We start from the raw sequence: 22135 nt of genomic DNA, 5'->3' as shown, positions 1-22135 counted from the left end.
TTGCTGGGGAAAAAAAAAATCCCCTCATCCTCTCATAAGGGTAAGTGATAACATTCTGGAGATAGCCATCTACAGACCTGTAGAGTAGGAATAGATTTAAGAAAAAAAAAGCAACCCACACTTTTACCTTAGAGGATAATTAAGACATCTCACCCTATGCTAATTCACTGCTTGCAACTTGTACTGATAAGAATCAGGTAAGATGATAAGGTGGACAGTCTAGTAATAGAGAAATTTTGTGACTCTTACGTTGATTCATCATTCTGCTACAGCTTCCTGTGACCTCAGATAAAGTTCAACTAGTTCCCCTTTCATATAAATACCTTCTAAATAAATGTATTCCTGTACAAGTATGTAAATACCCTTTTGTGATGGGGTAGAACATAACATCAAATATACCTGCCGGGTATATTAAAATCATGCCAGGTAACTTGAGAAGAACACATAGTAGTGCTGTTTCCAAGCTTGGGACAGTGTTGCAGCTATCCAAGAAGGAGCTGAGGAAAATTTCATAATCAGTCAGAAATGCATGAAGTAGCTAAGTACTCAGTGTCCTTTTAACTGTGAGGGCGACAAGGCAGCGGAGTCCTTCACCAAATACATACAGTCAGCACAGAAAGGATCCAGCCTTCTGTCCTTGCTTATTAAGAAGAAAAAGCTAAATCTCTGCATGCATCCAGGCCTACTCACTAGAAAACTTCCCCTGCAAATGTGTCATTAGTATCTCAGCTTTACACTACCACATCTATAGATTAAGACTTCTCTAACATCACTAGTACAGCAGTTGGGAATAATGTTCAGAGACAGATTTTTTTTTTTTTTTTTTAATTTGAGTAGAAGATGTACATATTTATCAAGAGACACAATTCCACTATTTTCCAGAAGCATAAGGTAGACAGGAATTTTCCGGGCCATGTGGTCTTTATGGTTTTGTCAGTTTTCTTCTTCCTGAGTTTCTTCTGTCATCAGAAAACTACCCTTGCAAGTTCAAACAGAACCTGTGGAATAGCAAACATGTTGATAGGAATTTTTATTTGATTTAATGATCCTTAAAACAGCTTACACTGTAAACGAGTAATCTGAAAAATAACTATGGCTGTAATTCACAAGTTACTTGCAAAGAACTGAAGACTAATCCACTTGTACAGTACATTAATAAAATAATCTTGATTCTCAAATTATGATATATATAAATTGAACTTGTTATTACATTTTCAGTGTGATAGTGGAAAAAAACCCCACCAACCTCTATGGTGATGAGTATTACTATCATCCACTCGAGGCGTAGAGCGTGCTTTTCATTCAGGTGATTTCGCATTAGGTCTGTCAGCTCCATGCAGTGCTGAAGCTTTTCATTCATTACCTGCAAGAGATTCCAAATATATGGCAAATCTGGATTCTGTAAGTGGAACAAGATCACTAAATAAAGGAACACAGTCCACAGAAGGGTTCACTGACCAGAACTAGAGAGGTGTTAACACTTGTCTGTGAAAGAAAAGAACAGAAAGTCCTGTAAGGCAACATGAGCAAGTGACAGAAGTTTCAATATAAATGAGTCTGTTTTTTCAATAGGTTCACAAAAATAATTGAAATTTAGATAATGCATCTACAGGTATTAAACTGCTTCCGGGTGCTATCTACTTGTGAAAACAGGCACAAGAAAAAGAATTTACAGCTTACTGGAATGCCTCAAAAGTAACTAAATATTGAAGGTTGCTGAACCACCAGAAGAGGTAGTTTTTGTGCTCCTCATTCTGGTTCAGCAGCAAGCATTATGTCCCCCTTCAATGAACTGACCTGACTGGTCATGTCAGTAAGAAGACGGCTTCACATCTCAGTTTTTAACTTGTTTTCTTGCACACATTTCAGAACAAGAATTAAACATCCTCTTCTTACAACCATGTAACACCTAATTTAGTGGCTCAGGAAATACACAATCCATTGATTTGAGGCAGGGTTGTTAACCTAAACTGGGTAAAACATGTGAGTGGGTTACAAACACATGGAAAAGGGGATATCGTATAGGATCCTATTATTCTTTAATCAGTTTCTACAATTAAAAGAAGACATTCATGGAGCAGTCTGTAACCCTGCTGAGCCAAAGACAGACAGCTGATCTGAGTGTGGAAAATTCTCCTAACAGTAAGACACATACCTTAACTCTGCGATTAATGTTAAGAAACTGACAAGTCTTGTCATAAAGCTCTTCCAGTTTTTCTCTATCCCAGTAGAAGTCAGGTGTTATTAGCAGGTCTGAACTCAGATTTATACGGTGCCTAAAAAGAATGGGTACTACAGTAGTCAAACTTTCTTTTGGTGAATACAGGAGCAAATATTTACATAGCATTTAAAAGAAACAGGAAAATTTTCCTGTAATTTTAAGTAAAATATGAAAAGAATCTCCTTTCATAGTAAAAATACAAGTGATTGTTTAAAATCGGTCACATCTCCTGAAACTTTTCTGAGAATACTGTACTGTGGAACAGTTTTGAGCATAAATGACTTTTGCCTTATGGCAACATTGCCTCCTCAACTTGTCACCTTAACTTTTGGTATCTGCAGAGAAGTCCTTGACTATGCTAGTAGCTCACTGAAGTGGTACGTGGATTAAAGTTACTGAGGAGCTGCTTAACAGCTTGTTTATATCTCAGAACTCTTAAGTGTGACTGGTACTGACACTGACATGGTGGGTATGTGAGCACAGCACACCTTGCTGAACCAGGCTATTGCCTCAACATTATAAAGGCTAAGAGCTAAAATCTCCTGCCCTCCACCTACTTCTCATATAAATCTTTGGACACTTAGAACATCATTGTTCATTACTGAACAGTCCTTCAAGTAGGGATATAAAATCCAATGTTTCAAATAGGAATTGCTTTTTTAATTTACCTCTTTCTTCACTGATTTTGAGGTTTTTTTTGTAAAAGAGTGTGTAATGCTCTGTATTCTCAACGGCCAAATCTCACTTCAGAGGGGAAAAAAACCCATTAAATTCTTACAGTGTAGCAGTGGTTTCTGAGTAAGTCAGGGGAAGAACAGAACTTACAGAAAAATTTTACTAACTCTAGGCTGTAGTTAACAGTTCTACCTACCCCGTCCTTCCTCCTGGCGTCCTCTGCACACTCTAGTATCTACTATAATTACTGGTTATGAGACCTGCGTTGCTGGACCCAGGGAGGGAAAAGGGTGTGGAATTTGGGCATTTACAATATGCTGCTTAATGCCTGTCTATAGTTGAGATGCCGTAGTGAGTGGTGAGCCAGCAGGTCCTCTAACATAAACAGCACACGCAGTCTCCAGCCAAAAGAAGGTTGAAGGAATTCCCCCACCCCACCCCACTGTGTTTCGTGTGTATTCTGGTCTTTGTATCGTGCAGAACTTAATTTTTAAGTTCTGTGTAACACAATGTCTTTGGTGTAACCAAAAAAGTTACCTTAACGCGAAGAGTTCTCCAATTTTCTGCATTACATCTGCATGAGACAGTTTTACCTTCCTTCGTGACTTCAGTATCTGCAAAGTAACAAGTTGTTCACCGCTTGATCAAGTAGAATGTACTAGTAGTTAAGAAGTCTTGAGTTTTACAGCCTGAAGTATGTATATGAGTGAAAATCTGAATGCATATCATACTTATTAACATTTGAGTTTTGTTTGCTTAGTGGTTTGCTTATCTAGCTTTGTAAGAATATCACCATGCAACTCTTCATCCAGGTTTTTTTTCAATAAATCACTGAGTATGACATCAGTATCTGTACAAAATCCTGGAGCATTTTCTATGAATGATTTCCTGAACAAGAGATCATTTGTTTTTTCTTCCTACTATTGTTATTTTTAAGACATGACAGCATTCTTTTACCTTGCTACTACTTAGCCTTTTTATAGACTTTTTACTTACAACAAACAATGTATTACCATTTATTTCCTTCATAAAAAAATACTAAAAATTATGTTTTCTTTTTTGAACCCTAGGAATTTCATTTTTGTGTTACATCATAGGCGCTTTGTACTTTAATTAAGTCTCACGAAAAACTGTGGTTTAAGTAACTCACCCAAACTCTTCATGTTAAAGCACATTACTTTCAGACCCAAGCTACCACACACTGTGGCAGGTTTTTGAATGCCGCTTGTCCTGTTACATGTACACGTTCAACAGTGGCAGGTGACAGTGGCACAACATGAGAAACATTCCAAGGCAGAACCCCACTCCCAACCCTTTAAAGACTGACGATTTCTTGTCCCACCGCTTTGCGGGTATTCTGAGCTTCTCTATGTTGATGGCTTTACCATCAAACGTGTTAAGCATTCAATTGCTTTTTTCATATGCTCAGCTGTATCTGGCCTGATCTTTTACAAAGCACAAGAGAAAAGGAGGGGAGAGGTACAAACAAGACCTCACCTCAGGAATTGACTGGATAGATTCCACGAAGTTATCCAATAATGATTCCCAAATAGCCAGCTTTACTGCAACAGAGGTGACAGAGCAGGACACTGTGAGACGTATATATGCTTTCCAGTAATCGTAACTTTAAATCTGCCAACATGCTGCTTCAAGACATGTTGATACATACAAACATTATTTGCAGCAAGTTACCGTTAGTATTATACCATCAGTGTTCATACACCTATGGACAAGTCTGGGTTGGGCACTGACACAACTCTGCATGCAGAGCCACCTTGAGCACAGCTCTCTTCTCCAAATGATCAGTTCAGATCCAGGAGAGTTTTTGCTTCAGCTCAGAAGTTGTGTGAGTGCTCTGCTGTATGTACAAAGCCTTTGCGAGCTACCTTCCAAGGAGGCTGGAGATAATGAGCCGTGCTGGAGTCAGGCTGATTTCATGTGGTGCTGCTCAAGAGTCTCCACTGCATTTCTAGCATCCTGCAGAACTCTCATTCTCCATTTGTCCAGTATTTGATGCAGCACGCTCAAGCCATGGAGAGTTAGCTTGCACAGACACACCACCTGTACTTGTTTAAGCTAAATTCAAACTTAAGCAATCTCCCATTTTGTTTTTAGGTGAATATACTGTTCACTGAAGATATAACTTCTCTTCTATGGAAGCTGTTCAGCACAGGCAATGGCAACACAAATTCTACTATGCCTCAGCTTGAGCCTGGAAAGATGTTTCTACAGGAAGATGACAAAAGTCATGCCTTTGTTCTTTAGTCTGCAGATTCCCCAACAAGAATGAAGTAACAACAGATCAAAAATTAACCCTATTCACTCCAAAGAATTAATCAGGGAAGATGTAATTGTCAAAATGAACTCTTTCATGGTAGTAACTGATAGTATCATCTAGGCAGGACGCTGACAGTAAATCCAATGCCGAGCATCCTTCACACTCATCTTTTGAATACAGAGGCCTAATCCAAGTCAGTGACTTAAATGACATTTAATTTAGCCCCTGAAAAAAAGCCAATAGGCATTTCAGCTATTACCGATTATTTGACAGAGGTTGGTTTCTGCTGTGTCATAAATTTGACTTGGACTATACTTGCATCCTTCATTTTTATTAAACATTATTGAACTGTTTTCCTTTATGATGTGGATGTCTCCCACTAACATAAATTGGTACCAATTATGTCCTGGGAATAAATCGCTTGCTCCATTATATGTGGCACTACGCTTCCATGCAGTGGCTTTATGAATAGGAAAACTACAGGGAATGAAAGGCTTTTTTTCCTCAATAGTTCTTTCTTTAACAGTCAAGAGCCATTTAGTTATGCTGTACTCCTTCATCAAATGGTATATCACTTCAAAAACATGCATTCTGTTTCTTGATGTCTCTTCTGTTTGAAGGTGCAATTCCCCAAATACTACAGGAATCCTGTAATTTACCCTAAAAGCAGTAGGGGTAGACAGACCAGACGTCCTTTAAAGGTCTTTCTGAGGACAGCCTTACTGCTGCTAGCTTCTACTCCCACTTCCTACCTAATTCGAGGTCTGAAGCAGCAGAGAGGTGTATTGCCTCAAGCAGCAGCACCACTGCTGAGCCTGACTTCTTCCCAGTGCCTCCTGCTGTCTCCTGCCATGGCTAATAAGCCTGGAAAACATTATTTGTGACTCTGGTCTGCACCTTTGATACTGGTACACCTTCCCAGCTGGGAATCACTGCTCTACATTACTTCTTTAGCTGGCATCTAGCTTTTTTTGTTAGAGGAAATGATGTCAGGATGAATTACCTAAGATTACTGACAGGTTTCTACTACTGGACTCTACACTTCTTGCTATCCTAGAATAGTTCTCAAGGGTGGGGAACAGGATGCTCAGTAGAATGTGTATCTTTTGCAAAGTATGTTTCTTAATGTGCTTTGATAATCTTTGGGATGATTTACATTGAATGAGGTAATTCAAATTCACAGAAAACAAGGTAAAAGCTTTGAAAACGAATCCACCCACTGAAGCACAATCAATCTTTACACAGTTTACCTAAACCAGACACCGAGTCTTCTCCAACCTGTCACTGTACAGGTCCCACTTATAGTGACATTTCACAAAATCTGTAGCATAGGCTGAAATTACCAACAATATTAACTTACCAGAAAGACAAAGGGCATTTGAAAAGGCAAATTTCTGCAGAACAACTTCATCACTATCCAGCTCAGAATTTAACAAGATTTCTCCTTTATGAAGCTTTGACTGACCTCTGTTAAAACAGGATTGAAGCATCTTCATTGACTATGCCACCAGCAAAGGTTATTTATATAAAGTATACCATATCTATATGGACATCATCCCTGTCCTTGCATTTTACTCATGTCCAACCTGACAATAACCAAAACAAATCACTGAAAATTAGTTCCTCAGTCTAAGACTAATATTATGACCAAATTTTCTAGGTTTAAATGAAACTGCAGCAAGAAATGATGGTAACTACAGCATTACTATATACACATAGATAGTTCAGAGTAAGCAGGATGCTGGCCTCTCTCCTGCTCACTATCTCCTGTATTATCCATTTCTGTTTTTCTTTTCTTCTTTTATCAACATCACTCCCTCCCTGCTATGATGTTACTTTCCCTGAACCCTCTGTTGCACAGGGGGCCAGGAGCAAAGAAAAGGGGGCATGAGAGTCATTCAATTTATTGTGTCAATCTCACTATGAACTTGCATAAACACAATGGAATATGTCTGGAATCACAAATTACACAACTGGATAGTACATGCTGTTTTCAAATGGCTAGGAAAAAAAAACCAAAAAGGAAAACCTGTCCTCTTACCAGGTTACCTTAAATAAGCTCAACCTCATTAGCTTAGCTCCTAGTGTTACACTGTCCTGTGTAGGACACAGGAGTTGTTTTTTGGTGCTGCTGGAAAACTACAGATAATTTATATAATAATTTACTTGGAGAAATACTTCTGTAAAGATCATAATGGTTTCTGTTTGGGATTGCTGAAGAACATAGTCAGTTGTGTGGGCATGGACCTTCATAATTTACAAAGTCTACTGCATAACGAAGTCACAAAGGCCATTACTTGCAGGTTTAGCAATACAGCAAAATTTGTCAATTTTGATTTACTGTTTTCTCCTTTATTTTACTCATTTGAAAAAAGAGTAAGGACAAGCATATTTTTACTAGTTGTTTTCGCTTGAATTTGTTTTAGGTATCTATCAGCTTTTATATAAAGAGTGCCTGAAGATACTTACTCTCCTATTCTATAGTTCATCTCTTCATTCTCCCAATGGACTAGTGCAACTTCATATGGCTGAATTTCATGCTGTTCTAACACTCGCATGACATTCTTCATCTAAGAAAAAGATAATTGCACACACAGGAACAGTTACCATGCAGTATACTATCACTCTACAAAGACCTCGCATATAATAGGTTGATGAATGCAACTTTCATGCTGAAGTTATTTAAGTAACAATGAACAGGTGTGCTAAGTAATGAAGTGATTATTAACACAGTTTACTTCTGAAGCTATCTGTAGCTGTGTGGAAGAATTTATGGCTATGAACAACTGCACGGAATCTGTGAAGACTAAAATGTCACTTAATGTCTGCATATATAAAACAGGGTAAGGATTAACCACAGCAGCAGTAAAGACAATGCGGATGTATTCAGTACTAAACAATGTGCTGTACAAGATTTTGGCAGATGTCTGATTGTGGGAATGAATCTTTAGGATAAGTACATCAGGTGGCTGTTTCTGCCAAAATTACTAGTTTGCTGCTAAAATCAATAGTTTTGTTTTGGCTACCAGAGGTTGGGTTATATTACAGAAATCCTTTATCACCACAGAAATCTGTAAAAATGGTTTCAGCTGCCCACATTCAACCCTGTAAACAGTTAAATGTGCAATTTTACTTGCAGAAGTAATCTCATTGTCATTTTATTCTCAAGCACACTAAAACCTGATGCAGTAAGAAAGAGCCCTTTTCTCTTACAAAACTTTCTCCTCTGACATCTGCCTTAGAAAGGAACAAGGATGAGGGATCCTACGTGCTACAAGGCTCCCCTCATAAAAATCATTCTGCAATTAGAACAAATTCTGAACTAAAAAACCCAGTCACCTACAGGTTTTTAAAAGGCATTTAGCTACACAACAGCAAATAAAAAAAAACCCAATACACTTTTGATGCCTAAATTCTGTAAAGAGGTAAATCTTCCACTAAGTGGACCACATACTTAAAACACTCTCTTCAAAATAACAGTTAATCTTTTAGTGCAAAACTGTATACTAGTAAATAAAAAATCTGTTGGATCACCTGCAAGAGGGATTTTCTTTGCAGTGCTAGCTTTCTTCATTGCTTTCAAGAATTTTGGTGAAAGTATCTATGTAAGACACGATAACATTTTTCACTAAAAAGCCCCCAACCCTACAGCTACAACTGCTTGTTTCATAATCCTGAATTTAGTATTAGCATGACTAGTACTTGCCATATATTCCAAGTCTTGTGGTAAAAAAGGGCATGAAAAATTATTTTCATTTTTTAAGCAAGGAATTGTCTGCTGTTAGGCCAGTCAGCTCGGCCAACCAGGTATGCTGTGTCCAGGGACAGTACAGCAAGGCAAACGCTGCTAAAACAACACCAGAGGTAATAGCCGGTCCATAATGTAGCATGCCAGACTTCAAGAGTGCGTTCACTTGCATCCAAGTGCTCTAGCTGGCTTTGTGAAGTCATTAGTAATACAGTAATAATTATGCTGTTAATAGACTAACAGTCCCTTCCAGAACTACAACCAGCTCAGGCTTCCCAGGGCCAGTACAGAGCAAGATTTAACAAAGCTTTACAGACCATAGCCGATTCTGTGAAATTCATAGGTCTTGTAATGTGCATACTTCCAAAGTTCTTCCATTGGTCTGGATAATGACAAATTGTATTTCAGTGGCAGCTTTCTTTTATGTAGTCAGAGTAATACAAAGGCTTCCACTGACTGATCTGAGTTTCTTCTAAGCCCCGTGTAATTTTATGGAAGGGACTACCTCTGACACAGTATATTTAATGAGAAGAGATGTTCTGGATTCACTAAATGCAAACTCTTGCCATTACAGGCAATCACGTCACACAATTTCCTTTTAAAAAAACAGATGAGACTCCACCTCAAAGCTAGTTTTGCTTTTTGCCCTTGCTATTTTTGGTGGTAAAGCTGTTGCATGATCTCCCTACTCAAGTACTTGAAAATGGTATTTAACATTTTAAATTTCTATTCATGATCAGTCTGTAGTTATTACTTCTTAAGTGTACATTAGTTTTAAATAGTTTTTCTTCTCCTAATAGTCATTCTGGAGTACTTTTAAAAAGCAATTTTGTCCATTCACAGTGATTCCCTACCTTCTGTTTTACTGAATTACTTTCAGTTTCTGTTCTACAGACCAGTTTGTTTTTTGTTTGTTTGTTTCAGTTCATTAAACATGTGCATAAAAATACCTCGTCTATTTGAGCAAGTTGTTTGGAAGTTAAAATTTTTACTATAATTTCAATAAGCAGAAAGAGGCAGTCTTCCTCTTCTTTTATATATAAAGCTAGCAAGGGACCAACTAAAGTTACTAGTACTGACAAGAAAAACGTGGTATCAATTTTTCAAAGGTACTTAAGCATGTACAACAAAACCAGATTTTTCACAGTACTCCAGTGGGTAGTGATGCCCAACTCATAAAAATCAACAGGAGTTATGTCAGCTAGTCTTCAGTAATACCTGTGAATCAGTAGCGTAGTTACAGCCATAGCATCCTAAGTGTGCTACAGGCAAGGTTTGAAGGGAGAACTAGTATCTTTTTGTAGGCCGGCTGATATACTGAACCCCCCCAAACCAGACAGGAAATCAGGAACATTTCAGGTCTGAAACAGAAAAAGTGAACTTGAATCCAGAAATTGTTCACATCTGGAAACAACTGCTCTGTGTTTTCATTTACCTTGAAAATCCTCCTGTGAACTTCTGTGCATCTCAGACTCATCTATTTAATACACCATTTAATTTCACATACTCTGCCTACAGGTAAGATCGATACTTTCCTCTTTGTATCTAGAATAGAGTTTTATTTAACTACAGTAATAAAACCCAATATATTATATTAAAAAATTTAAAGAACTTTAAATTTATTCATAAAAATAGATATGCCTGTGGCATACCCCTCTTGGTCAGCAAAGAGCACCAAATTATCATAAGGGGCATGTCATTCCAATATCAACGTATTTTAACAATTATACCAGCTAATAAAAATCTTCCTTCAGGAAAATTGCTAACTGGTAGAAACACAAAACAATACTAAAAAGTTGCTTACAAATTTTGTCTCTTTCAAAGTTATCCAAACATAAGTTTTGAATAGTTTTAACTTAAATAGAATAGAATGATCCTTTTCTTCTAACACATTTTCTGTTACATTAGTGCCTTTCAAACAACCATTCACAGGTTGATTTTTCTGATCTACTTCAGGACATAGAGCTGAAAGAATTTTCCTTTTGTCAATCTCACTAGATTAAGGTTTCAGATTTCTGGCTTTAAGCAGAAAATGTTATCCACTCTGTGTGCTACACATATATTTGCTCATTTTATGCAGAAAGTCAAGTTTCAAAGGTGATCTATCAGCAATCCACACACTTCAGGGCAGCAGGAGGCAAGCACCTCCACTCATTAGAAGATCAGTCCTTTTCCTTCATGGAAAGATCCAAGCTCCCAAACAATGCCCAAGCACGCTGAGCTTTGTGGGACTGACAAAACATCTGCTTATGAAGTCTTAACAAACAGTTTTGCTTTACTTACACTTTTCTCTTCCACATTCCAAAACACAACAGCCCCTTCCCTGTGAATTCAAGGAAAAACTGAAGTGTAATTATACTGTTTAAATGTATTTCAATGCAATACTCAAATTGTACAGTGACAATTTTTGTCATTGTGAATCAAGAAACTTAATACTATCTCCACAAAACCTACATAATAGTTGCTTTTTAGCTGTACTTTAGTCAAAAAACAGGAGAAGGTAAGTTATTTTTTAACCATTTAAATAATTCTGATTTTTTTTTTTTAATGATTCTGATTGAACAGTTATTCCTTGAGTTTCATGAGATAATATGATGCAACGATCTAGGAAGCTGCACTACTTCTGTTACGCCATTGCTATTAATACAATAATGTTTTGGGCATGATTTATAGCTTACCTGAAGAAAAAAATCATGCCAGGATCATCTTCTTTTGCAGATTTCTCAGTACCAATCACTAAAACGTTTGCAGCATCTAGTTTGAAATAAATGAAAAAAGTTGAAGAATTAGTCAAACTTCTATACATGATAGCTATAGGCATATAATTCCAGTTTAACAGTTACATGCTAACACATCAGCCAGTCCCATATTTTATTTTTCTGATGGAAATGCTTGTCAGGAAACAACTACAGTATCAAACTACACTGCTGCTCTGAAACATCACACTCTAGAGAGACTCAGCTGCTATGCTGAACTTCACTGGAATCTTTAGTTAATGAAATGTAACAGTTTTGAAGAACAAAAGACTTAAGGGAAAACTGATGCAGGGCATAGTAAATAACCAGGAACAGATTATAGACATGGACACGTAAAGTGACTGAAGTTGCCCACAACTGCAGAGAAATTACCATTTAAATCTGCTTGCCCAGAATATCTTTCTCTTTTCTATATAGTAAGGGACTAATCTGCACTCAAATTGCACTGACTGCTTTGACAGTCAGAAACTTGAAAGAGCGTACCCCCAAGAAAGGAAAGGGTACACCTGCATCTTCCTTTTGGATCAGAATCATGCTTTTGAAACAAATCTTCCAGCCACCCTCATCTACCACGCTTCTGATGTGCACTGCAGAACAGTGTCAGAGTACACAAGCTCCCTTTTTTTTTTTTTTTTTTTTTTTTTGCATTAAATTAAAGTCAAAGAGGAGCTCCAAGAATGCACCTGTGGTACTCCAACCACTAACGGGCATTTGTTACAAAGGACCAGACTTGAGCTAGTGTAAGTAGAATGCCCCAAAACTTACAAAATGTGAATGCTGGGTTCTCAGAACAGCGTTTTGCTTTTTACCCCTATGGGTCTGCTCCACTGTACTACTACTCGCTAATATAGATAAAGTTTTAGAAGTCCTGATGTGGTTTTAACAAAAAAAAAGGTTACTTTCCAGCATGACTCATTTTGTTGCAGAACTAGTGGAGCTAGATCAGCAAAACCCCCTACTTCTACTATAAAGTGAGACTCTACAAAGAGGAATTTGCAGGGCCTAACACCTAAGCCTTAAAAAGTTCAACCCTATGTTGGTGCAAAAAGATCACAAGTCAAGTGACAAGGCATCAGTTTCAGCCTGTGTACAAATTCCACTCTCTGCTTTACTGCTCAAGCCATAGAGGCCAGGTAGACTAAGGCAGCAGAGAGAGATGAATCGGATATACTTTTGCTAATACCCAAATTGAGACCACACGAATCTGTATGAACTCTTTAAAGACTTTTCTTGCACTTGCTATTCCAGTTCAGAAACATATGATTTGCTGAATCACTAGAACAAATTTTAGGTGTGAAGTCTGAGTTCACCACGGAAGAAACATTTGTTTGCATTTTCTCATTTGCCTTTTCAAATATCACCCTTATCTTTATCCACTCCAGCCAAAACATACACAATTGAAGAGAATCTGGTCCATTGTAAGCGGAGGTACAGGATCTGCCTCTAAAATGTTTTTAAAGAGGTCAAAACCAAGAATAATGCTTAGGAAGAACACTACAAAGCAACAAATCCACACAATAATTGCTGATTTAGATTTCTATGTGCTAATATTTTTTGATTTTCCAAGAGTCGATCTTTTGAGTTGGTAACCAACCACTGCTACATATACAAGCCAACCACCAGAAGACATCAGATCTACTGGCACAATCCAACATCCTTTCATCATTACTTCCTCCAAACTTTTGATAAACAGTGTATTTATTGTGAGGAGTCAAAAACACACCATGAAGAAATGAAAGAACTGGGAAGACCCAAACTCCCAGGGTAAAACACCAGCACCAGCAACATTTGCCTTACAAAAATTCACAGTTGTGTTGGAGATTGTTTATACAAAGTTTCTATCCCAAAGCTGTGAAACCAGTGTTGGTTTTAATACAAAGAAACTACAAAGGAACATGAAGCCTACACTCTACAGCACCTTGTCTTTCCATGTTCATCTTTCTGAGCAAGACAATCATAGTAAATCTCATGTTTGAAAGAGACCCACTGGAGTACTATTGCACTTGGATTACTAAGTGTTTGAGAGGCAGCCAGATATTTGATAACCTTTACTGAAATGCTCATAAACACTATTTGTCATTCTCTTAGCTTCATATAATCTGTTCATTCAAAGAAAAAAAAAAAAAAGCATTCTACTGCCAACATATGAAAATCACAGCTGTTCTAGGGCATAAGGTTCCTTAAGCTATAAAAAGCTCCATTTGTTTTTCTCTTGTAGTATACTGCAGCTATTTCCAAGCCATACTTTCCCAAGTCTTCAGAGATAACTGTATGGAAACCAGAAGCAATTACTTTGCTGAAGCCTAGCTAAGTGAAGCATTCAACAATTGCTAGGATATATTTGGCCCAATGAAAAAAAAGTATCGGCTGCATTCTCTTTACTAGAACTAGGCATTTATGTGTGTATCTTTTTCATTTCACTTAGTCAGCAAGATACTCTCTTGCATGCCTTCCTCTCCAACCCTCAGTGATTTACATTAATAGAAATGTGGGTTTGGGAAGATGCAGCACTCCAAATTACAAAATTGTTTTGACAGCTGAAGCATTACGGTATCACATTACTGAAAGATTAATTAAAATAAAGAAAACTTTCAGAATTTTTTCAGTTAGCAAATTCCTATAGAAATTCTTTGTATCAGAAAATTTTCAAATTTACTTTTCCTGCATGCATCTAATTTTTCAATACTTTTAGTGTAATTGTAATTTTGGGAAAATTACCATAGGGTAACAGCAACTGCTGGTTATATTGCTATTCTGAAAGGTTTAGTTGTGGCTTTTTTAGGCACATGGTATTTTAAAGCAAAGCAATATTTTTTATAGGCAGTATGATATATTCCAGGGTATTAAGCAGAATAAGAATACATAAAGTTATAAAAATTATATACCTCACCCATATTTCATTTCCCAAAATACAACATTGCTTTTAATATGTTTCAAAAATCTACCTCTAGGCAAACTTGTTATTTCAACATATCCATGTGAAGTCAGGTCATGACACAGATTACCAAGATGATATTCATCTGCTGTTGCAAAGGCTGTGCACTGCATCAGATTCTGTGCCAAAGGAATAAAGATTTGAGTTAGGGTAAGGCTGAAGCAAGATGTTCGTAAGACAACCGTTTGCCTCAAATTTATCATGAGAGTGACTTTTATTCACTCTTTTCTACGATATCATTGCCATGCTGTCCACCTGGTGTACAAATACTAATGAGATTACTTGCTCCCTGTTAAGTGGGAAGGCAAATCCCAGACTGATATCAAACCAGGTGACATGAGTAAGTCGCACCAGAAAACTCTGTGATAGAGCCACAAAGCGAACCCTTCTTCCCTGAATGCCAATCAAATGCTTTAACAGTAGAACCACACTTGCTACTGCTCTCCCATCCTACAGCTTATGACATACTTGGCTGACTGCTGAAATCAAAAGCGGGACACCCCCAGTATCAGCTTTAACATCTATATTTTAAAGGTAAATGGAATTCAACTATCCCAGCCTGCTTATCAAACAGAAGCTCTAACTGCAAACATCATGTTCTTCCATGCACAAAGCTCACTGCCCAGGTAACTCCCAGGGTATGAGCCACCGCAACACCGCAGCACAGGAAGTTGCAGATCTTCTGGGCCTGTTGTAGGTGCTGCAGATCTACAGTGTGCCCCTGAGCTGAATCTTGCACTAACAACATGGTCTCAACTGACACGACAGTTGAACAGTATAAAACAGCCAGAGTTTGTCTCAATATTCCACAATCTTGAATAACTAAAATGCCATATTCAAACAAATAACTGGAAAAATAATACTGAATTGCAATGAGACTGACTCATGTGTGGCAAAGAAATCAGAAAATCATCTCTGTAAAGATTTTCTTGATGAATCAAACAAGTCACAGTAAACCGATTTACAAATTCTACTACTCATTTTAAGTGGATTTCTTTGTTCTGATACCATATGTATCCCGTGATAATGTTTTTCAGTACAATGTAGCGGAAGATATCCAGAAACCAATGTGTCTCATTACGGATCAGTCACTTCCCAGCTTTTTGTAACTAATACAAATGGGGATGTAACCAACAACAAATGAACAAAAGAACTGTACTTATCTGCAAGCATTTATACCCACACTATACTTCAACTTAAAATCCAAATTATATTCTTGCAGCACTCATACGCTATCAAACAGCAAGGCTTAAAAAGGTGTTGTACTCCTTGGGGGGCCTGTTACCAGTCATCAGAATCACAATCACGCATTTAAAAGTTCTTTTCTTTTTTAATGTTAACATTCTGTTATCACTTCTAAAGCTATGCTTACACATCATCTTATTTCAGTGATCACTAACAGAAAATAAACTTTAAAAGTAATGACAATATTCAGTGTGCAATTTTGTAGGCCTATTTCCACAACTTTGCTACGAGGCTGAGTTAACAGTGGAACAGAACTGCGTTTTCAATTTCCTTGCTGTAGTACCTTTGCAAAGTTGCATTATCACGATTTCATCTGTGTAAATCCATTCTCAATCTCTAAACTGCCAATGCAAATTATTTATTTCAGATTCTTCCAGAAAGCTCTGGTTATTACAAGTACACATGCTCTGCCTTGAAACCCTTGTGTCAAGAGTTAAGGGAACAAACTCTTTTCTTCCAGCTAGTATATAATCTGAAAATCTCTACCCTGCTCTATGCTTCCCATAGTTTATTACTTGTGCTATTGTTCATTTCAAGGCAGATGCACTACAGGACAGACTTTCTGTCTTACTGCTGCAATTTTAGTTTCAACATAAAGACTTTAAATTTAGTTAGAGCCAGAAGTTTTCTGCTAAGACTACATGCCTGAAATAGCATTTTGGATATGCACTAGTTTGTTTGGTTTTTTTTTACAATGTACTGTTTCACTTAAATTTTTACTAAAATCTTGTTTGATGGGAAACATTTGGATTGGGTGTAATCTGAGATTAAGACACCTAAAATACATGTGTCCACAGGCACTCTAGATGTCTAAGCTCCCATGACAGTTGGTGGAGATATAGCCAAAACATCTATACGCTAATGAGCAATTCAGCTAATCCTAAAACAGACACCTTAACTGGCCAATCAACCTTTATGCCATGCTTTCTGCTATGTCACTTTCACCTACAAACTTCAAAAAAACAGAATACAAAATCTGTACTGGTGCTAGAAAGAAACTCCAGCTACTCACCACCCTCCTCCTTTCTGCCTACAGCCAGGGCTTCATTGGGATTCTATTCAGAGTACCACAACAGCTAACCTTAGAAGTAGCCATCCTAAATACCTCAACAACTCATTTTCCATGTCATCACGCCCCCAACAACTGTACAGGCTCACGGAACCATAATTCTCCTTAGCCCACCCCTTCCACTTCAAGCATACAAAAATTTTTAAGAAAGAAAACCTGTAGGATGAACTTAAATCCTCACGTCACCATAGGAATCAGTCTTTATCTTACGTGTAGTAAATACTACATCTTTACTTTAATTTCAAGCTTCTTCTATACTATATGGCTATAGCATTAAAAATTAGCTCAAAGGCTTTTCATGCAGTCAGACCTTAGGAGGTTAACTAAACTGACTAGGGGTACTACTCACTGATGGACTGACTAAACCAGTTAACTGCTTTCAAGTAACTCCTCTATCTATCCTGAAAAACTGGTCTTACAACCATTTATCACTGCTGCTGCTCAGCACTCTGCCTGTAAACAACACATGAAGACCAGTGCAGGGGAGGGGTGGGAAGGACCTTATACACGGACTGTTCTGCAAAAGAAGTGCCAACTGCCAGGCCCTCCCAGACAGAAAACACCAGAGATCCTCGGGGTTCATCTAACTGAGAAACTTAGGAGTGGACCTAGAGCTACTGCCTCAAGGGGCAGACCAGGTAGGAGAGGACGCAGCGGCCTGCCCCCAGGTAACTGCCCTGGCAATAGGGCCTGCGTTACCAGAGGGCTCTTGGTTGCCTCCACATGGTGCAGGCAAGAGCAGCTTTTTCAGGACACCAGGATTTAGAGAAAACCAATGGCACGCTGAAAAAAAAGACCTCGAGGATTCTCCATTTGCGCTACTTCTATTAGTCATCTTGCAGAAATCGGCCACATCTGTAAGTTATTTCTCTATACTACATATCTATAAGGAAATACACAAACAGGTAAAAAAAATGCTTATTGCAAAATACTGTCAGCCTGCAGACAAGGTGGCAGCCTGTCCAGACCCCTGTAGATGGGGCTATATATCTGACAAAACCTTATGGGGTTTATTCAAAAATAGAAGATGTTTCTGTTAGGTCTGAGTTTGTGTGATTTCTGGCACAGCATTTGGCCACGTGGAAGCTTCCTTAGACAGTATATTATTATTTCAGTGTATCAGGAGTATTTTCTCCATTTCTTCACAATGAAAGAAAGTAAAAATAGCAGCGCATATTACTTGCATACACATATATGAACATGTCAAACAAAGAAACTGTTTGCGTTCTATGCTGCCATCTAAAAGCCTCAAGAAACTAAAAAACCTGTCACTTCAATTCACCCAACAACAAAAAGAAGCAACCTCTGAATGTATTGTCATAGCATGAATAACAAGCTTGAAACATTACATGGTGTTTCAGGACTAATATTTCTTTTTTCTTTTTTCAAAGCAACAGGAAAATACAAGTGGGAACTAAACTGTCTGTAATGGAGCCTTTATGTTACATTAAAGCATACTCCTGCTCATCATACAAAATATTAAACAGAAGCTTAGTGACAAGAAGGCAAGCATTAAAACTTCAGTTTCTGTGCTTATGTTCATTAGATCATGTAATAGACATATGTGAAGGCAATGTGGAAGCTATTTCTGAAAGCACAATACTTGTTTCAGTCTCATCAATAACACTACTTTATTAACAATACCCTGGAACTCTTGAAGAGTAACACTTCTGACACCAGAATCTTTGTTGGAGATCTTATATTCAAGTATGCTTAAGGTCTGCCTTGGCTAGTACTAAGGCTTGCAAAGAACTATCTCAAGGAGAAACAGCCACAAGTATGCACTGTTTCACTTAATCATATCTCATTTTATCCAAAACAGTTTGTTGCTGCAATTACCCTATAGACCTAGGAGTCTGGAGGTCAAGGTGCTATTTCTACACAAGGAATAATCTTCCTCAAGTAACACAGGCTACATCTGAACCTCTGTTTCCCATCTGAAACTTAATCTGAATAGAAACTTTATATTATTTACTTTCACCTTGATTTCTGCTTGAGTGAAGCCTTAAAACTGGGTAGAACTGGACAAGCAAGGATACCTAGGGAAAGTTAAATTATTCTGAAAGCTAGACTTTGTTTCTCAATATTAAATGTGATTTGAGAGCACTGGTTAAAGTTGTTAATAATGGATTTCATCTTTCCACTTATCTTCCCTCCGCTTCTGTTCACACATTGCTAGTAAGTCTCTATTTTATCTTCAAAATACCAGACAAACTAGTTTCTATCAAGCTTGTTTCGGATTGCAGAGCTCCAACCTCTTTGTGGCCACACTAGGATAAATAATTAAATCCTCCTCACCAAAAAAACCATGTTAATTTCATTAAAATGTTTATCTAAACCCAAATCTGAATCTAAATTAAATTGGTGAAGTTCCCTTAATGTTATACAGACTGTAAATTTTCTACTTTACCTCCATGTCTGACAGTAGTGGCTGGTTAGTTCTGGATGGCTGCTTGGTCCTTGGTGCCTTCAGTGGCCTCTTAACTGGCTGGTTACTCTGTTTTGGAATAATTTTACCAGCTGATACAACCGAGTAAAACCTTGATGAGATGTTCCTAAGCTTTTTAATATGCTCTGTATTGAGCTTGTAGTTTTCCATTGTCGCCACACCAAAACATTTCCAGAATGGAAAAAAACCCTCCCCACTCCGATAGTAAACATTTTTTCCCAAAGCCGATAGATTTCCTTGGAGCAACTGCCAATTCTTGACTTGCACGCATCGACTTGTCAAAAAAGAGGAAGCAGTTTTCAGAGCGTACAAATTCCAAGACTTTGCTGTTCTGTGAGCTGTTCTGTCAACTTCATTATCCAGCTTTGATAGTAGACGTCCAGTTTTATCGAAGCTTTGGCACTGGCAGATCGTTGTTAAAGCGTGGAAAGACCTAATCTGAAGGCGCAGAAGTTTCAGTCTCATTGCTTCCCTCAGAACTGTATTTAAAACAAACAAAATCATCCATCAACCATTTGGAAAGAAAGAATATGATTTTCCCCTTATCTAAAAGGCGACCCATACTCGTTTTGCATGTGTTAGTACTTTTAAGCACATAAACACTGGTGGGATTAAACAGCTTTTTTTCAACACTATGGAAATACTCTAATTAAGATCAAAACACATTATTGAGCTGTGTGCTTGCAACACATGGTGAAAAAGTAGAACTGGTTGCTATGTCAATATGTAAGCAGGCATCTTTTCCCTCTGTTGCTCATTCTGTGTAGCAGTCTGCACTCTCAGTAACCCCACGGATGAAATTACTCATGAGCCAGCACACACACCTTGAAGAGGATATCAGACTCTGTGAAGCATTATTTTACACAAAATAAAAACAACAATTAGATTACTATGGGGTTGTATGGGAATGTCACCTATAGAATACACACACTGATCAGCATCAGCTGAAACTGCTGTATTGCAAACAGCCAAGCACGGATCCAGCTCCGTTCATCTGTCTTGACTAGAGCAAGAGCCGAGTCAGTCAGGTTACGGTCTTGATCCTGCTAGTACATACTGGTGCAAGAGGGACCACAAGGCCTGCTTGCAGATCTACCTGTGCTGATGGAAACACGATACTGTCCTTGTTCTGTTATTCCAGACTAAGAGCAAGCTCATTATATTCATGCTACGTTGTATGAGCTAATCAAATAAGCTTTAAAAGTATTGACAGGCAGTAGACTGAATACCTCAGTGGGTGTGTTTCACTTGCTGAAAAATTGCAGTGTCAAGTCCCTGCCCCCATCTGCTTTTATTAAGCAAGAACATTTCCCTCATGACACAAAATCCATCTTCAGCAAGTTATTAACAAGAAAAAAAAAAGTCATTAAGTTGTATAGTTTGAAAAAACTGCCAATTTCAGACTATTTTTCAAAAACTGTGTAAAGAAGGATCTTCAATACCACCCATACATTTAAGGTAATAGTTCAAATAAGCATTTTCTTGGGGGAACAAATTGCGTGCCGACTGGAACAAGCCCTCCATCCTGACAAGGATACCTAGATGCTAGCACAATGCACACACAACTTGAAATAAAACAAACCTCACCCTGACATAACTTAACACAAGGGGAGCACACTAATTCTGGTGAAAGAAGCACGCAATACTACTACTACAAAAAAAAAAGACGACATTAAACACCTTTAGGCTATCACACAATAAGTAATTGATATTAGGCATAATTTTATATGCTCTTCACTTGTAGCTTTTTGCCTGATTTGTAAGCCTGTTATTTGCATACTTCTTAGAATAAACTAATTATTAATTTCATTTTAAACTTGTCTTGTATTTAAAAAGCAACCCAGAAGGCTCTGCCCAGGGCAAGGCACATTTACCTTTTTAAAGGCCCGTTACCTCTGGATAATCAAGAAAGCTGAAAAACTCAATAACTGCAACCCAAGGTAGTACAGAGCCAGGGCAAGGGGAGAAGTCTCTGGAAGCGTGGGGTAACTGGCAGAAAGAGGCTCACACAGGCCAGGCACATCCGCACCTTCCTAGCCAGCAAAACCTTGCCTCAAATCACGGTGATCCCAGGGGTGATTTTTCAATCGTACGGGCTTACAGCAAGTTACAAGGAAGCAGTGATCCTAGAGACTAAATTCCACGGCGGAGCCTTAACGCCAGGTTTGCCACAGCAGCGGCACCTAGGCAGGAAGCGTGGAACAGAGCGATCCCAGAAAGAAGCGGGACAACGAGCTACCACAGCAAGACAGCGGGCGCCATCTCCGAGCAGCAAAAACAAATCGACCCTTTATTTTCCAACGCCTCTTTAATACAAGACACGCTTTATTCACGCCCGTTGCCTTTCCGGCCGGCAGTCCAAGCTTACTGCGGCAGAGCCAGCAAGACGTACGAGTAAGCCGGGCCCACTCCGCCCCCCCTCGGGTGCTGGAGGCCCCGCCAGCAGGGCGCTGCTCTCCTGCGCCTCGCTACCGGCACACTCCGCTCCTGCCCAGCCCCCGCTCGGCGGCGGCGGGGCCCCCTGCCCTCCCTTCCCCTGAGGGAAACAATGGCGGCGGCAGCCCTACCCCCGGGAGCGCCCCCTCAGGTATGCGCGGGGAGAGGGGAGCGGCCGCCCTCCTATTGGCTGCCTGCCGGGGAGGGCGGGAAAGGGGCCGACAGGGGGCCAATCGGGCGGAGAAGGCGCCCCGCCTCCGCAGGAAGAACGAGGCCAGCTCCGCCCCCGTCCGAGGCGGTAGCCGAGGCGCTCCGGCCCCCGC

At 38.8% G+C, this 22135-nt stretch overlaps 1 protein-coding gene across 1 annotated transcript; it reads right to left on the bottom strand.

The window, feature by feature from the left end:
* Positions 1–805: 805 nt before the first annotated feature.
* Positions 806–21781, bottom strand: RMND1 (required for meiotic nuclear division 1 homolog (S. cerevisiae)). The gene is made up of 12 exons (XM_010581895.1): positions 20306–21781; positions 19338–19855; positions 14624–14732; positions 11601–11676; positions 11206–11245; positions 7644–7744; positions 6535–6641; positions 4394–4458; positions 3434–3510; positions 2156–2276; positions 1247–1363; positions 806–998 (listed from the first exon to the last, which is right to left on the bottom strand). Exons 2-12 carry the CDS (start codon positions 19839–19841, stop codon positions 966–968), a joined length of 1350 nt encoding a protein of 449 aa, XP_010580197.1. The 5' UTR covers positions 19842–19855; positions 20306–21781; the 3' UTR covers positions 806–965.
* Between the last annotated feature and the right edge of the window lie 354 nt (positions 21782–22135).

Source organism: Haliaeetus leucocephalus, unplaced genomic scaffold (assembly GCF_000737465.1).
Source record: "Haliaeetus leucocephalus isolate CR32 unplaced genomic scaffold, Haliaeetus_leucocephalus-4.0 Scaffold819, whole genome shotgun sequence".
NCBI classification, from domain to species: Eukaryota; Metazoa; Chordata; class Aves; order Accipitriformes; family Accipitridae; genus Haliaeetus; species Haliaeetus leucocephalus.
The sequence above is the reverse complement of the archived record's forward strand: the minus strand, read 5'-3'. Positions and strand labels throughout refer to the sequence as shown.

What these genes read in the sequence shown, in the direction of transcription:
- RMND1 (XM_010581895.1), bottom strand. Translation starts at nt 19,841, where the DNA reads ATGAGACTGAAACTTCTGCGCCTTCAGATTAGGTCTTTCCACGCTTTA. An exon ending in GGCATGATTTTTTTCTTCAG is followed by an intron (nt 11,246 to 11,600) that starts GTAAGCTATAAA and finishes TTGAATTCACAG; the next exon opens with GGAAGGGGCTGTTGTGTTTT. An exon ending in ACATTAATCGCAGAGTTAAG is followed by an intron (nt 1,364 to 2,155) that starts GTATGTGTCTTA and finishes AATCTCTTGCAG; the next exon opens with GTAATGAATGAAAAGCTTCA.